The 13,542-nt window shown below is 34.4% G+C and overlaps 1 protein-coding gene across 1 annotated transcript; it reads left to right on the top strand.

Moving 5' to 3' along the window:
• Nucleotides 1-5,772: 5,772 nt before the first annotated feature.
• On the top strand, nt 5,773-6,714 carry LOC311618753 (olfactory receptor 6C76-like; the record flags this gene model as incomplete). Its single annotated transcript, XM_084876332.1, has 1 exon — nt 5,773-6,714. The coding sequence occupies one exon, from the start codon at nt 5,773-5,775 to the stop codon at nt 6,712-6,714; it is 942 nt and encodes a 313-aa protein (XP_084732458.1).
• Nucleotides 6,715-13,542: the final 6,828 nt, after the last annotated feature.

Genomic DNA, 13,542 nt, shown 5'->3' with positions numbered 1-13,542 from the left:
GACCTATAAACAAAAAACTACTGCACACTTAAAAAAGAGATAGAGAAGGTCATAAATAGATGGAAGAACATATCATGTTCATGGAATGGTAGAATCAACATCATTAAAGTGTCCACACAGCCAAAGCAATCTATAGATTCAATGCACTCCCATTAAAATACCAATGGCATACTCCAAAGACCTAGAAAGAACTCTCCAAAAATTCATCTGCAAACAAAAGAGACCCCAAATATCCACAGCAATCCTGAGAAAGAAGAACAAAGTAGGTGGGATCTCAATATAAGATTTTAAGCTGTATTACAAAGCCACTGTTCTCAAAACAGCCTGGTACTGGCACAAGAACAGATATATATGTATGTATGTATGTATCTATCTATCTATCTAGCTGTCTATATATATATATATTTTGTGTGTATATATAAAAATATAGAATAGAGAACCCAGAAATTGTCCCAAACCACGATGCTCAATTAATATTCATGAATGGAGGCATGAACATACAATGGAGTCAAGAAAGCCTCTTCAAAAAGTGGTGTTGGGAAAAAATGGACAGACACATGCAAAAAAAATGAAACTGGACCACCAACTTACACCATACACAAAAATAAACTCAAAATAAATAAAGGACTTAATACAAGATAGGAATCCATACAGATACTAGAGGAATCCACAGACAGTGAAATCTCAGATATATGCCAAAGCGATTTCTTCACCGATACTGCTCCTAGGGCAATGGAAACTAAAGAGACAAGAAACAAATGGGACTACATAAAAATAAAAAGCTTTTGCACAGCAAAAGAAACTATCAATAAAACAACAAGAAACCCCACTGTATGGGAGAATATATTTGCCAATGTTTCCACAGATAAAGGTTTAATCTCCTTCATCTACAGGGAACTCATACAACTTACTAAAATAAGATAAATGATCCAATAACAAATGGGCAACGGACCTAAATAGATAGTTTTTAAAAGAAAACAGAAAGAAGGCCAAAAGACATATGAAAACATGCTCAAAGTCACTAGTTTTCTGAGAGATGTAATTCAAAATGACAATGCAGTACCATCTCACACCTGTCAGAATGGCTATCATCAACAAATCAACAACTGACAAGTGCTGGTGAGGATGCAGAGAAAAAGGAACCCTCATGCACTGCTGTTGGGAATGCAGACTGGTGCAGCCACTGTGAACAGAATGGAGTTTCCTAAAAAAGCTAAAAATGGGACTTCCATTTGAACCAGTAATCCCACTTCTAGGAATATATCCTAAGAAAGTAGAAACACCAATCATTTGATTTATTAGTATTTTGTCTAGAATGTTTGCATCTGTGTTAATCAGAGGAAGTGCTCTCTTAGGGGTTCCGTGTGAGTGTTATTGGTTTTGGTTTTGGTGGTGTGGCCTAGCACTCTAAGGTGCTGGGTTTAAACTCCTCATTGTTGTTTGTTCTATACACCTCTCTGATGTTAATGTTTTTTAAAAATAATAAATTCCCAAGTATATCTAATTAAAGTAATTCAACTCAATTTAGAGTTTATTCATCAGTAGCATTCCTCTCTAGAGACATTTTAATTCCATTTCTTTCCAAGAATCCCTAGTGACTATTTTGAGGAAAAAAATAACATAAAACCACTCTGTTTTCAAAACAATAGTTAGAAAACCAGGGTTCCTGCTGGAAGGTAAATATATATATTCATATGTATTGTAATTCATTTTTCTTTTACTAAAGAATTTAAGATTAAGTAAGATTTTTCTAGCATTTAAGGTTAAAATGTTATTTTTAGTAAATTTTGGAAAAGAAGAGCTAACTGAATGTCTGGTTTAGGATTAATGCAACTGGAAATAGTTCTTTATATTGTGAGAATTTTCCTTCTCACACACTTTTACTACTGTGCTAGGAAGCTCCCCTCTTTTCCATTCTTGTTATTTCTTGATTTTCACTCATGTTATTGAGCCTTTTCCTTATGAACTAAGGGCTTTACTTAATTAACCAGAAAATACAGAACTTTCTCAACTCTACCAATTTCACTGCTAAATATTTTCCTGATACCCCATTTTTCTTTTTCTTTTCCATATTTAATTTTTTCTGCAGTGTTACCCACATTCCAAGAAAATACAGCCTCTGATTCTGTTGAGTCATCAGTTCAAAATTTAAGACAGGGCTCTATTTTCGGTCTTTCAGACATAATATAGATTAACTACTTGAAACCGCCCATAGAACTTTAGCCACAATGTCACCAACTATTTCTTTTTGTCATTTTTTTAATTCTTTATTGTTTAAAGTATTTCATATGTCTCCTTTTCCCTCCATTGACCTCTCCCTGCCTCCTCCAGTTGCCAGAACATACCCTCACCACCCTAGTGTCTGTGTCCACTGGTTATGCTTCTATGCATGCATACAAGTCCTTTAATTGATCTCTTAACACCCTCCTCCATGCCTTCCCTCTGGGTTTGACACTCTGTTCCATGCTTCTCTACATCTGGATCTATGTTTGTTCATCAGTTTCCTTGATGACAAGTTGCAAGGTTTCTTGAATACTTTGCTTACAGTCTGCATATAGCACCTTCTACCAGCAACTTGGACTATGTCACCTTTCTATCAGGGCCTCCTCGCTTCAAGAACAGTTTTGTACTGGACTTATTCTTCCATATGTTCCATCTCACTCTATGCAACCAGGATCATCTCACCAAGTCCCACCAACACACTATGTAAGTATGTTATCACATAAGGAATTCAAAGGCAGAAGCAAGTTGTGAAATCTATGAAATTCTCCAAATTAAGCTTCAAACACTGACAATTGAAGGAAGGCAGCAAAGTGTTTGGGTTTCAACAATCAAATTGCTACCATTTGGGATTATATTATTATAAGAACTTTTTTCATTTCTCACCTCATTTGCTTTTTCCTATTTATAATCAGCTTATACAGTAACTTAGGTCCCTTAACTTTGGCTGTTAGAATCTCTTTTAAAAAGCAATAGGTTATCATTTAATTCATAAAGAATAAATTTACATTTTGTTTGCTTATTTAGTAATATATATGTACTAATGTGTGTGTGTGTGTGTCTGTGTGTGTGTGGGGGGGTAGTTTTGATAGTCCAGATTCTTTTGCTATTATTAATTATCTATATAGGTGGGGCTGACATAAAATACTCTCAGAAAATTTGGGGAAAAAACTCTCTAAAAAACTAAACTTTAAAATGGTTCATTTTCAAAGAATGATAGAGTATTATGCTAAATGAAATAAGCTAGGCAGAGAAAGATAAACATCACATGATCTCACTTATTTGTGGAACAAAGTGAATGGCATAAACTGATGAACAAGAACAGATCCAGAGACTGAGAAACGTCGATCATGATGTCAAACCTCTGGGAAGGTGGCGGTCAGTGGAAGTAAGGGGAAGAGATCAACCACTTGTGTGCATGCATATGAGCCTAATAATGCACACAGGCAACAGTGGGGTGGGGCATTAGTGGGGGGTGGGGAGTAATGGGGGAATAGGACACATATGTAAAAAATAACTAAACATTTTTAAAAATGAATAAAAGAGAATTCAGAAAAAAACATGTCGTCATTGGTGAAATAGTCTAATAAAACTAATATAATATTTTGCATTTTATACTTCATTTTTATACACATATGAACAACTATTTAAGAGAGAGTAAAAGACATTTAGTAAGGAATGTTTTTATTTCTTTTAAATATGTTTTCATTTATTTCAGAGAGGAAGGAGACAGAGAGAGAGAGAGAGAGAGACAGAGAGACAGAGAGACAGAGAGACAGAGAGAGACAGAGAGAGAAACATCAATGATGAGAGAGAACAATTGATTGGATGTCTCTTGCACACCCTTTACAGGAGATTGATCCCACAAACCTTCACATGCCCTGACTGGGAATCAAACTGTGACCTCCTGGTTCTTGGGTCAATGTACAATCATTGAGCCACACCAGCTGGTTAAATATATTTTTCTTGTACAGATGTATTCATTAGACCTATCAAGTGACTCATTTAATATTAAATGGCTAGTGATCTACAAGGCAGTTGATAAATATAAGTTTCTTTGTCCTGGCTCACATGTATTTTCAGAATTCAGTAAAACTTGGTAGCTAATTTATTGGCCCATTATATTAAAAACAGTAATTTTTAAGCTGGCGGAGGTGATTTTTTTAAATTTATTTTTCATATTTTATTTTATTTTATTTTATTTTATTTATTTTTAATATATTTTATTGATTTTTTTGCCCCCCTCTTTCTCTCCCATACATACCCTCCCTCCCCAGAGTTTTATGTCCATTGGTTGTACTTATATGCATGTACACAAGTCCTTCAGTTGATCTATTATCTCCCCCAGATCTTCCTCCCCTCCCCACTGTAATTTGACAGTCTGCCTGTTGCTTTACTGTCTCTATATCTGTCTCTTGGTTCATCAATTTATAATGTTCTTTATCATCCACAAATGAGTGCGGTCATGTGGTGTTTCTCTTTCATTGATTGGCTTATTTCACTCAGCATGATGTTCTCCAATTCCATCCAGGTAGCTGCAAAGGATGAGAATTCCTTCTTTTTTATGGCAGCATAGTATTCCATTGTGTAGATGTACCATGGTTTTTGGATCCAATCATCTGCTGACGGGCACCTAGGCTGTTTCCAAATTCTGGCTATTGTAGATTGTGCTGCTATGAACATAGGGGTGTATATATCCTTTCTGACTGGTGTTTCTAGTTTCTTGGGATATATTCCTAGAAGTGGGATTACTGGGTCAAATGGGAGTTCCATTTTCAGTTTTTTGAGGAAACTCCACACTGTTCTCCACAGTGTTTGCACCAGTCTGCATTCCCACCAGCAGTGCACAAGGGTTCCTTTTTCTCCGCAACCTCGCCAACACTTGTTGTTTGTTGATTTGTTGATGTTGGCCATTCTGACAGGAGTGAGATGGTACCGCATTGTTGTTTTGATTTGCACCTATCGGACAATTAGTGACTTTGATCATGTTTTCATGTGCCTTTTAGCCTTCCTTCTGTCTTCTTTTGAAAATATTCTATTTAGGTCCATTGCCCATTTTTTAATTGGATCATTCATCTTCCTTTTATTTAGTTGTATCAGCTGTCTGTAAATGTTGGAGATTAAACCTTTATCAGTGGTATTATTTGCAAATATGTTCCCCCACACCGTGGGCTTTCTTGTTTTGTTGATGGTTTCTTTTGCTGTAAAAAAGCTTTTTATTTTGATGTAGTCCCATTTGTTTATTTTCTCTCTAGCTTCCATTGCCCTAGGGGCAGTATCAGTGAAGAAGTTCTTTTGGCATACGTCTGAGATTTTGCTGCCTGTGGATGCTTCTAGTATTTTTATGGTTTCCCGTCTGATGTTTAAGTCCTGTATCCATTTTGAGTTTATTTTTGTGAATGATGTAAGTTGGTGATCTAGTTTCAGTCTTTTGCATGTGTCTGTCCAATTTTCCCAACACCATTTATTGAAGAAACTCTCCTGACTCCATTGTATATTCATGCCTCCTTTGTCAAATAGTAATTGAGCATAGTGATTTGAGTTGATATCTGGTTTCTCGATTCGATTCCATTGATCTATATGTCTGTTCTTGTGCCAGCACCAGGCTGTTTTGAGAACAGTGGCTTTGTAATATACTTTGAAGTCTGGTATTGAGATCCCTCCTACTTTCCTCTTCTTGGCAGAGGTGATTTAAAAAAAAAAAATCCTGTACTCACTAAATCATTGTTTTCTCTTTGCAGTTACAGATGTGGAAGAAGTTAACAATAAGAAATGAAAAACCAAACATCTGCAAAAGAGTTCATTCTTCTAGGATTAACAGATGACCCAGAGTTAAATGTTGTAATTTTTATATTTCTATTTTTCACATACATCCTGAGCATAACTGGAAACATGACAATCATCACCCTTACTTTAATAGATTCACACCTCAAAACCCCCATGTATTTTTTCCTCAGGAATTTTGCTTTCCTAGAAATCTTATTTACAACAGTTTCTATTCCTAGATTCCTGGTCAGCATCGCAACAGGGGATATGGCCATTTCTTATAATTCTTGCATCGCCCAGGTATTTTTCTTCATTCTCCTTGGTGCAACAGAATTTTTCCTTTTGACTGCTATGTCCTATGATCGGTATGTGGCTATCTGTAAGCCACTGCACTACACAGTAATAATGAATAGCAGAATCTGCAACCTGCTTGTCATTAGTTCTTGGCTAACTGGCTTTCTCATTATCTTCCCACCACTGGTCATGGGACTTCAACTGGAATTCTGTGACTCCAACATCATTGACCACTTTGCCTGTGATTCTTCTCCATTGCTGCTGCTCTCTTGCACAGACACAGCCTTTCTAGAGCGCATGGCCTTTATTCTGGCGGTATTCACACTTATGATGACCTTGACATTAGTGATTCTTTCCTATATATTCATCCTGAAAATGATTCTGAGAATCCCCTCTGTTGAACAAAGAAAAAAGGCCTTTTCCACTTGTTCCTCACACATAATTGTTATCTCAATTTCTTATGGAAGTTGCATTTTCATGTATGTCAAAACTTCAGCCAAAGAAGGAGTGGCTTTCACCAAGGGTATAGCAGTGCTCAACACCTCTGTTGCCCCAATGCTAAACCCATATATTTACTCCTTAAGAAACCAGCAGGTAAAGCAGTCCTTTAAGAACTTGGTCAAGAAATGTTTTTCAAATAAATTTTCATCATAAATTTATGTCCTGAACTTTATTTAAACGAAACTTTATGCCTGATATAACATTAATATTCTTGTATTTCTTCATCCACTGCTATACTTCCTTTTCCTTCAAGTTTTATTCTCTGTTTATGCCATTTTGACCTCACTTGGCTCAAATATCTTTTAAAATCTACATGCCCTGAAATTTTTCTGAACATGAATCATTTGATGTTATATAGATGAAAATGACTTTTTAAAAAAAAAAAATGCCAAAAGCTAGTTTAAAAATCATTGAAGATCTTTTCCTTTGGACACTAATCAAAAATTAAAGAATGTTATCACCAAGGAATTCTAAAAATATATTTCTCCCAGGATATATGCACAGAGTATTAAAATAAGATTTTCTGGAGATAAAGTCTCCTAAATCTAATGGCCTTAATTTGTCCTCATATTTTCTATGTTTTTTCATTATGAATGTTTATCTATGCTTCTTGGGACATAGGTGTTATATCTTCATTGTTCATTCCATCCTTTAATGTTACAACATATTTTGTTTAATGATGTCTTTGGACTGAATTTCAAAGTTCCTACACGTATGGTATTGATATTTCTGTAGGACACCACTACTCTTACCAGAAAACATCTCTGATGCATGAACATGTAACATCATTTACTTTACCATCGGGACACTCTTGCTTAATCTTATTTTTAAGTAAACATTTTCTTTTCATTTTTAAATTTACTTTATTGTTTAGGTATTACAAATATCTTGCTCGCTACCTCCTTTTTTCTTTCTTTTAATTCTCAGTGCTTGGATTCTCTGATATCACCATTAAAATGTGACTTCTGTCCAACAGGTGAGACTCAATGATTGAGTATCAACCTGTGAATAAGTAGGTCACAGTTTGATCCCTGTTTAGGAATAATGCCAGGGTTGCAGGCTCGACAACCAGTGGGGGGTGTGCAGGAGGTAGCCCATAAATGATTCCCTCTCACCATTGATGTTTCTATCGCTCTCTCCCTCTCCCTTCATCTGTGAAGTCAGTAAAAATACATATTTTAAAAAATATATGTATGACTTCTTCTAACAAGTGCTTATAGAAACAGGGTTACCCTGAATCAAACACAGATAAAAATTAATGAAGTGTTGGGGGATATGAATGTCTAAAACATCCATAAAATATTTAAATTTTGTGTCTTAGCAAATACATTTCCTACATTTCCTTGTAAAGAGTGTTTTGCTCAATTTGATGGTAACTTCACTGAGAACTGAGAAGTATAATGGACTCTCTTATTAGGTAGTATAGATATGAATTCTCCTACTATTCCAAAATTATAGGTTTTCCTCTCTCTTTGCATGAGAATGCTTTTCATTTTTGCCATTTTTACTTTGGAGATTCTACATAAATCCAAATACTTGCTTTGTATCCATTGATGGAGACATTACTCTAGCAATCCAATGCTCAATAAGGTCCAGGTCCTCCAATGTATATGGGTCGAGAGAAATAGGGTGCCAGTCTGTTTTAATAAGTAGTTATTAGAAAAGAATAAACAGACGTATTATAAATTTTACAAATATAAGTTAACAAATATTAAAATATACAATAAACTTTGTTGTAAATTCTGTGTACTCAATAGATTTTTACAGAATTATTTCATTGATTTTTCCCAATCACATATTCAAAACCAACCAATCTTTGCAAATCAAGCAGCTTGACAATTGTAGTTTAACTTAACACTATGTAGTTGAATTTAGCACTCAAAAGCACAATTGAAGTCAGACGTTTCAGTGCTTTCAATAACTCACACAAAAAAAATTGAAAAAGAAAACAGATAAAGATATGGAAGACTTGAACAACGTTATGAACCAAATTGATCTAATTGAAATTTTTAGAATATTCCATCCAACATCAACAGAATACTCATTCTTTCCAGTACCACACAAAACATGAAAGGGAATAATGAAGATCAATGAAATAGAAACCAGAAAAATAAAATTTAAAATATCAATGAAACCAAAACTGGTTACTTAAGAATATCACAAATTTGATACATTTGTCATTGTCTGCCCACCATCCAAAGTAAAATCGTCTTCCATCACCATACATTTGGCCCCCTTTTCCCATTATTTACCTCCTACCCCTTTTCTTTGGGAACCACCACACTATTGTCTGTGCCAATGAGTTTCAGTTTTGTGTCCCACAAGTGAGTGAAATCATATGGTTCTTTACTTACTCTGACTGACTTATTTTGCTTTGTATAACATTTTCAAAGTACAAACATGATGTCTCAAATGGCTGTATGGGTAGCAGCACGGTGTAACACCATACTGACTTACACAGGTAAACATCTCTCAGGAGATGGATTACCTACCTCCTTAGGATTCCAAATTCTCATTACCTAAGTTTCCCATTTTGTTGACACACACCGTTCTGGTATCTTCATGTCAGGATTGACTAGTTCAGAACAATAGATTTATGAATGCAGAGCTATGCCTGCGTAGCTACAGAAATCTCTGGATTTTGAGAATAGTTCTAATATGGGATGCATACATACTCTTCAATCATTAATTCATGTTTTAATTCATCAAATAAAATTGAATCAGAATCTGCGTTTAGCACTAGGAATGGTGCAGTAGGAGACAGACCAAATGCTCACCTATCTACACATACTGCTTATGTAACCTTGGGCAAGTTCCATATCCCCTCAGTACCTCAATTTCATCATTTTCAAAATAAGGTTCTTAACATGACCTAATGAAAGCATTTTGGGGCACAGGTTAAAGGCCAATTAGATCTTTGGTATAATAGAAATAATAATGAATGTGACAATAATAATAAAACTCGCCAAAACCCGTTTGGCTCAGTGGATAGAGCGTCGGCCTGCAGACTGAAAGGTCCCAGGTTTGATGCCAGTCAAGGACATGTTCCTTGGTAGTGGGCACATCCCCATCATGAGGTGTACAAGAGGCAGCTGGTTGATGTTTCAATTTCATCGATGTTTCTAACTATTCATCTCCCTTCCTCTCTGTAAAAAAATCAATAGAATATATTTTTTAAAAATAAATAAATAAGAAAACTCATTACATTTTCTTATAAAATTTATTATTGTTGCTCCTTTATGTTTCTTCCTTCCAATATATTTCTTTTCTATATCATATCTTCCAAAACTACAGTTTGTTAAAAGTAAAAGTTATCTAATTATTTTTTTTGAAAGGTGAACTTGATAAATGTTATAATGTAACAACTTTCTAGAACAATTATTTAATCTTACAAAAATGTTCTTCTTTTTTCATATTTATATTTCTGTTTATATTTAAAGATTTAAATAGAATTTTTACCATACAACATTGTATATTAAAAAGGTTTCTCGTTGTGTTGTGCAAATTTTAGTCAAAAAGGAGCAAGTAGAAAGACTTTAGACTGAAGGCAAATGGAAATGAATTTCAATGAATTGCCCATAAGTATTGTATTTTCTGCTTAATTTTTACTATAAACATGACATATTTACAAAGCGATTGTACTCTTTCTCAATAATAAATTTTCCACTGGCAAAATTAGCAAATAGACTTTTATGAATATTAAGTTTTCAAAAATACTGTATGTTTCAATAACTTATTTAATCTTTACAAATAAATTACTTCCACAATGAATTAAAGTAATATGTATCATTATTACTCATTCTTATGACTTTAAAAAACAACTTTCTTTGGATTAAGTAAATCATCAGAAATCTATAATAAGGCTGAAATCGGTTTGGCTCAGTGGGTAGAGCTTCAGCCTGCAGACTGAAAGGTCCCAGGTTTGATTCTAGTCAAGGGCATGTACCTTTGTTATGGGCATATCCCCAGTAGGCAATGTGCAGGAGGCAGCTGATTGATGTTTCTAACTCTCTGTCTCTCTCTCTTCCTCTCTGTAAAAAATCAATAAAATATAAGTATTTTTAATGTATAAATAGGAAATTATAAAAGCTGTGATTAAAATCTAAGACTATGTAAAAAAAGCAAATAATCGTTGATATGAGCTTGTTACTACATGTTTCATTGTTCTTTTTGCAGAATGAGAACACTACAAATATATTTAAAATTATATTAAGATTTGACATCTAAGATAAATTTTACCTGCAGACCTAAGAATTTAGACTTAAGACATAAATTTGAGAATTCATTCTTCTGGGACTTACGGATGCAAGCTGTAACATTCTTCTTTCTGCTGTTCACATGCTTATTGAGTATCACTGGAAAACTGACCATCTTCATTTTAACACGATCAAATGCTAGTTGAAGAATACCATGTATTTCTTCCTCAGGAATTTCTCTCTTAGAAATCTCTTTCAAAACTGTCTGTATTCTCAGGTTTTGCTCAACATCACTACAGGAGATATAACTGGATTCTATAAGACTTGTGTGACACAAACATCTTTTTATTTACTTTTATTTTTTAATAAATAGTTATTCTTCAGATTGTTACAGTTGTTCCTCTTCCCCCACACCATAGCTCCCCTCCACTCTGTTCCCACTTCACCCCATGCCCTTACCCCTCCCCACTGTCCTTGTACATAGGTAGAAGATTTTTTTCCAATCTCTTCACACTCCCTTCCCCAGATAATTGTCAGTCCGCTCCCTTTTTATGCCCCTGTTTCTAGTATATTCAGCAGTTTACTCTGTCCATAAGATTTTTATTCACTTAATTTTTAGATTCACTTGTTCATAGATGGGTATTTGTTGTTCATAATTTTTATCTTTACCTTTTTCTTCTTCTTCCTCTTCTTAAAGAATACCCTTCAGTTGCGGGCATATCCCCAGTAGGAGGTGTGCAAGAGGCAGCTGATCGATGACTCTCTCTCATAGATGTTTCTAACTCTCTATCTCTCTCCCTTCCTCTCTGTATAAAATCAATAAAATATATTTTAAAATAAAAAAGAAAATTAAAAAAAAAGAATACCCTTCAGAATTTCATATAATGCTGGTTTGGTGGTGATGAACTCCTTTAGCTTTTTCTTATCTGTCAAGTACTTTATCGGACCTTCCAATCTGAATGATAGATTTGCTGGGTAGAGTAATCTTAGTTGTAGTTTCTTGCTGTTCATCACTTTGAATATTTCTTGTCACTCCTTTCTGGCCTGCATAATTTCGGTTGAGAAATCAGTTGACAGTTTTATGGGTACTCACTTGAAGTTAACTAACTGTTTTTCTCTTGCTGCTTTTAAAATTCTCTTTTTGTCTTTTGTCCTTGGCATTTTAATTATGATGTGCCTTGGTGTGGTCCTCTTTGGATTTCATAGGTTGAGAACTGCTAGCAGGATCGCCTAAGACCATCGGAAAAACACAGATATTTACATTATGATTCATAGCAGTAGCAAAATTATAGTTATGACGTAGCAATAAAAATAATTTTATAGTTGAGGGTCACCACAACATGAGGAACTGATTTAAAGGGTTGAGGCATTAGAAAGGTCTACATTCTGAATTTAATGTCCTTTTCTTCAAAGTGAAATCTTACTATGTTAGAAATATAGAATTGCAAAATTTATATTCTCTAAAAGCATGTTAGAATAAAATGAAGAATTTTGATTTTATTATAAACTAGAAGTTCTCTAAGAGCTATAAATACAATAAATATGCCATGTTTTATTTAAAAGCCATGTTCTGGAAAGTGTTGAGATAAAATGAAATTTGCCATTATGGAAATTGTTTAAGATGCTTTAAGAGATTTTGTACTTTAAAATAATAATTTAAAGAATTATTTTATAAAGTTATTTTTTGAAATTTAAATGTCAACATAACAAAAAAGCATAATTTCCTTTAAATGAATCATACATTTAATTTGTGTGATTTTATTTAGTATATTATTTGAGTAGATTTAAAATTTTTTCAATAAAAAATATGATTTAATAGGAAAGTAGTTGATTTCTCACACAATTTTTAAGAACATGTAAGCAAGTTTAATCTTTTGAATATGCCAATTAATATATTAAACAAGCAGGAATAGATGATGAACTTTATGACCTGTTATATAATTATTAGCTTTTAATTCTGTTTTAATTTTCTGGCCCTAAATGATATAAAGTATCAGTCTCTCAACATTCAAATGAGTGCTTTAAAAATAAAACAGCATTTATTTACAAAGACATATGCACCCCTTTGTTCATTGAAGCATTATTCACAGTTGCCAAGACACAGCAATAACCAAAATGTCCTTTGATAGATGATTGGGTAAAGAAGATGTGGTACATATATAACTGGACAATCAGTGGGTCCATATTTCTTGTCACTACTTAAGTCAATTTGGCAGAGACAGGATTGAATCATAAATGAAGGTTTATTCTAAAACTACCAGCCATATCGGAGAGCAGCAGATCTTCCACAAAAATATGCTCTGTATCCCACCATAAGCCAGCTGCTTATATTTAGGCAGAGGGACAAAGATTACATTGGGAAGGATATGCCAAATGGGCAATTTACAGGTAATTGGGGCTGGAGATTTGCAATGGCCTTCAAGTATGCAAAGGTTCAGAGTCTTCAAAGGGCTAATGAAAACCAAAGGGCTGGGAATTTTCAAAAGCCTGGGGTCTTCAAAGGGCTGGAAGCTCTGGTTTCTGCAACAAAGTTGTTAATGTTTCCACGAGAACAGGCGGCTCCCTGATGAGGATGATGGGCTGCATTTCCAGGTGAGCTCCCAGGTCCCACAGGCAGCTCCAACCAGGGTAGAGTGTGCCTCTTTAATCAGAATAAAACAATCACAAGTAACCGAACATGATTATTATTTCTCACAGTTATAGCTGGTTCCCAATATTCTATTGCTGCCCCTATCACAGATACACAATGGAATACTACTCAGTTATCAAATGATGAAATCCTTCA

Source organism: Pipistrellus hanaki (assembly GCF_964339955.1).
Source record: "Pipistrellus hanaki genome assembly, chromosome: 3".
In the NCBI taxonomy this organism is placed as follows: Eukaryota; Metazoa; Chordata; class Mammalia; order Chiroptera; family Vespertilionidae; genus Pipistrellus; species Pipistrellus hanaki.
The sequence above is the reverse complement of the archived record's forward strand: the minus strand, read 5'-3'. Positions and strand labels throughout refer to the sequence as shown.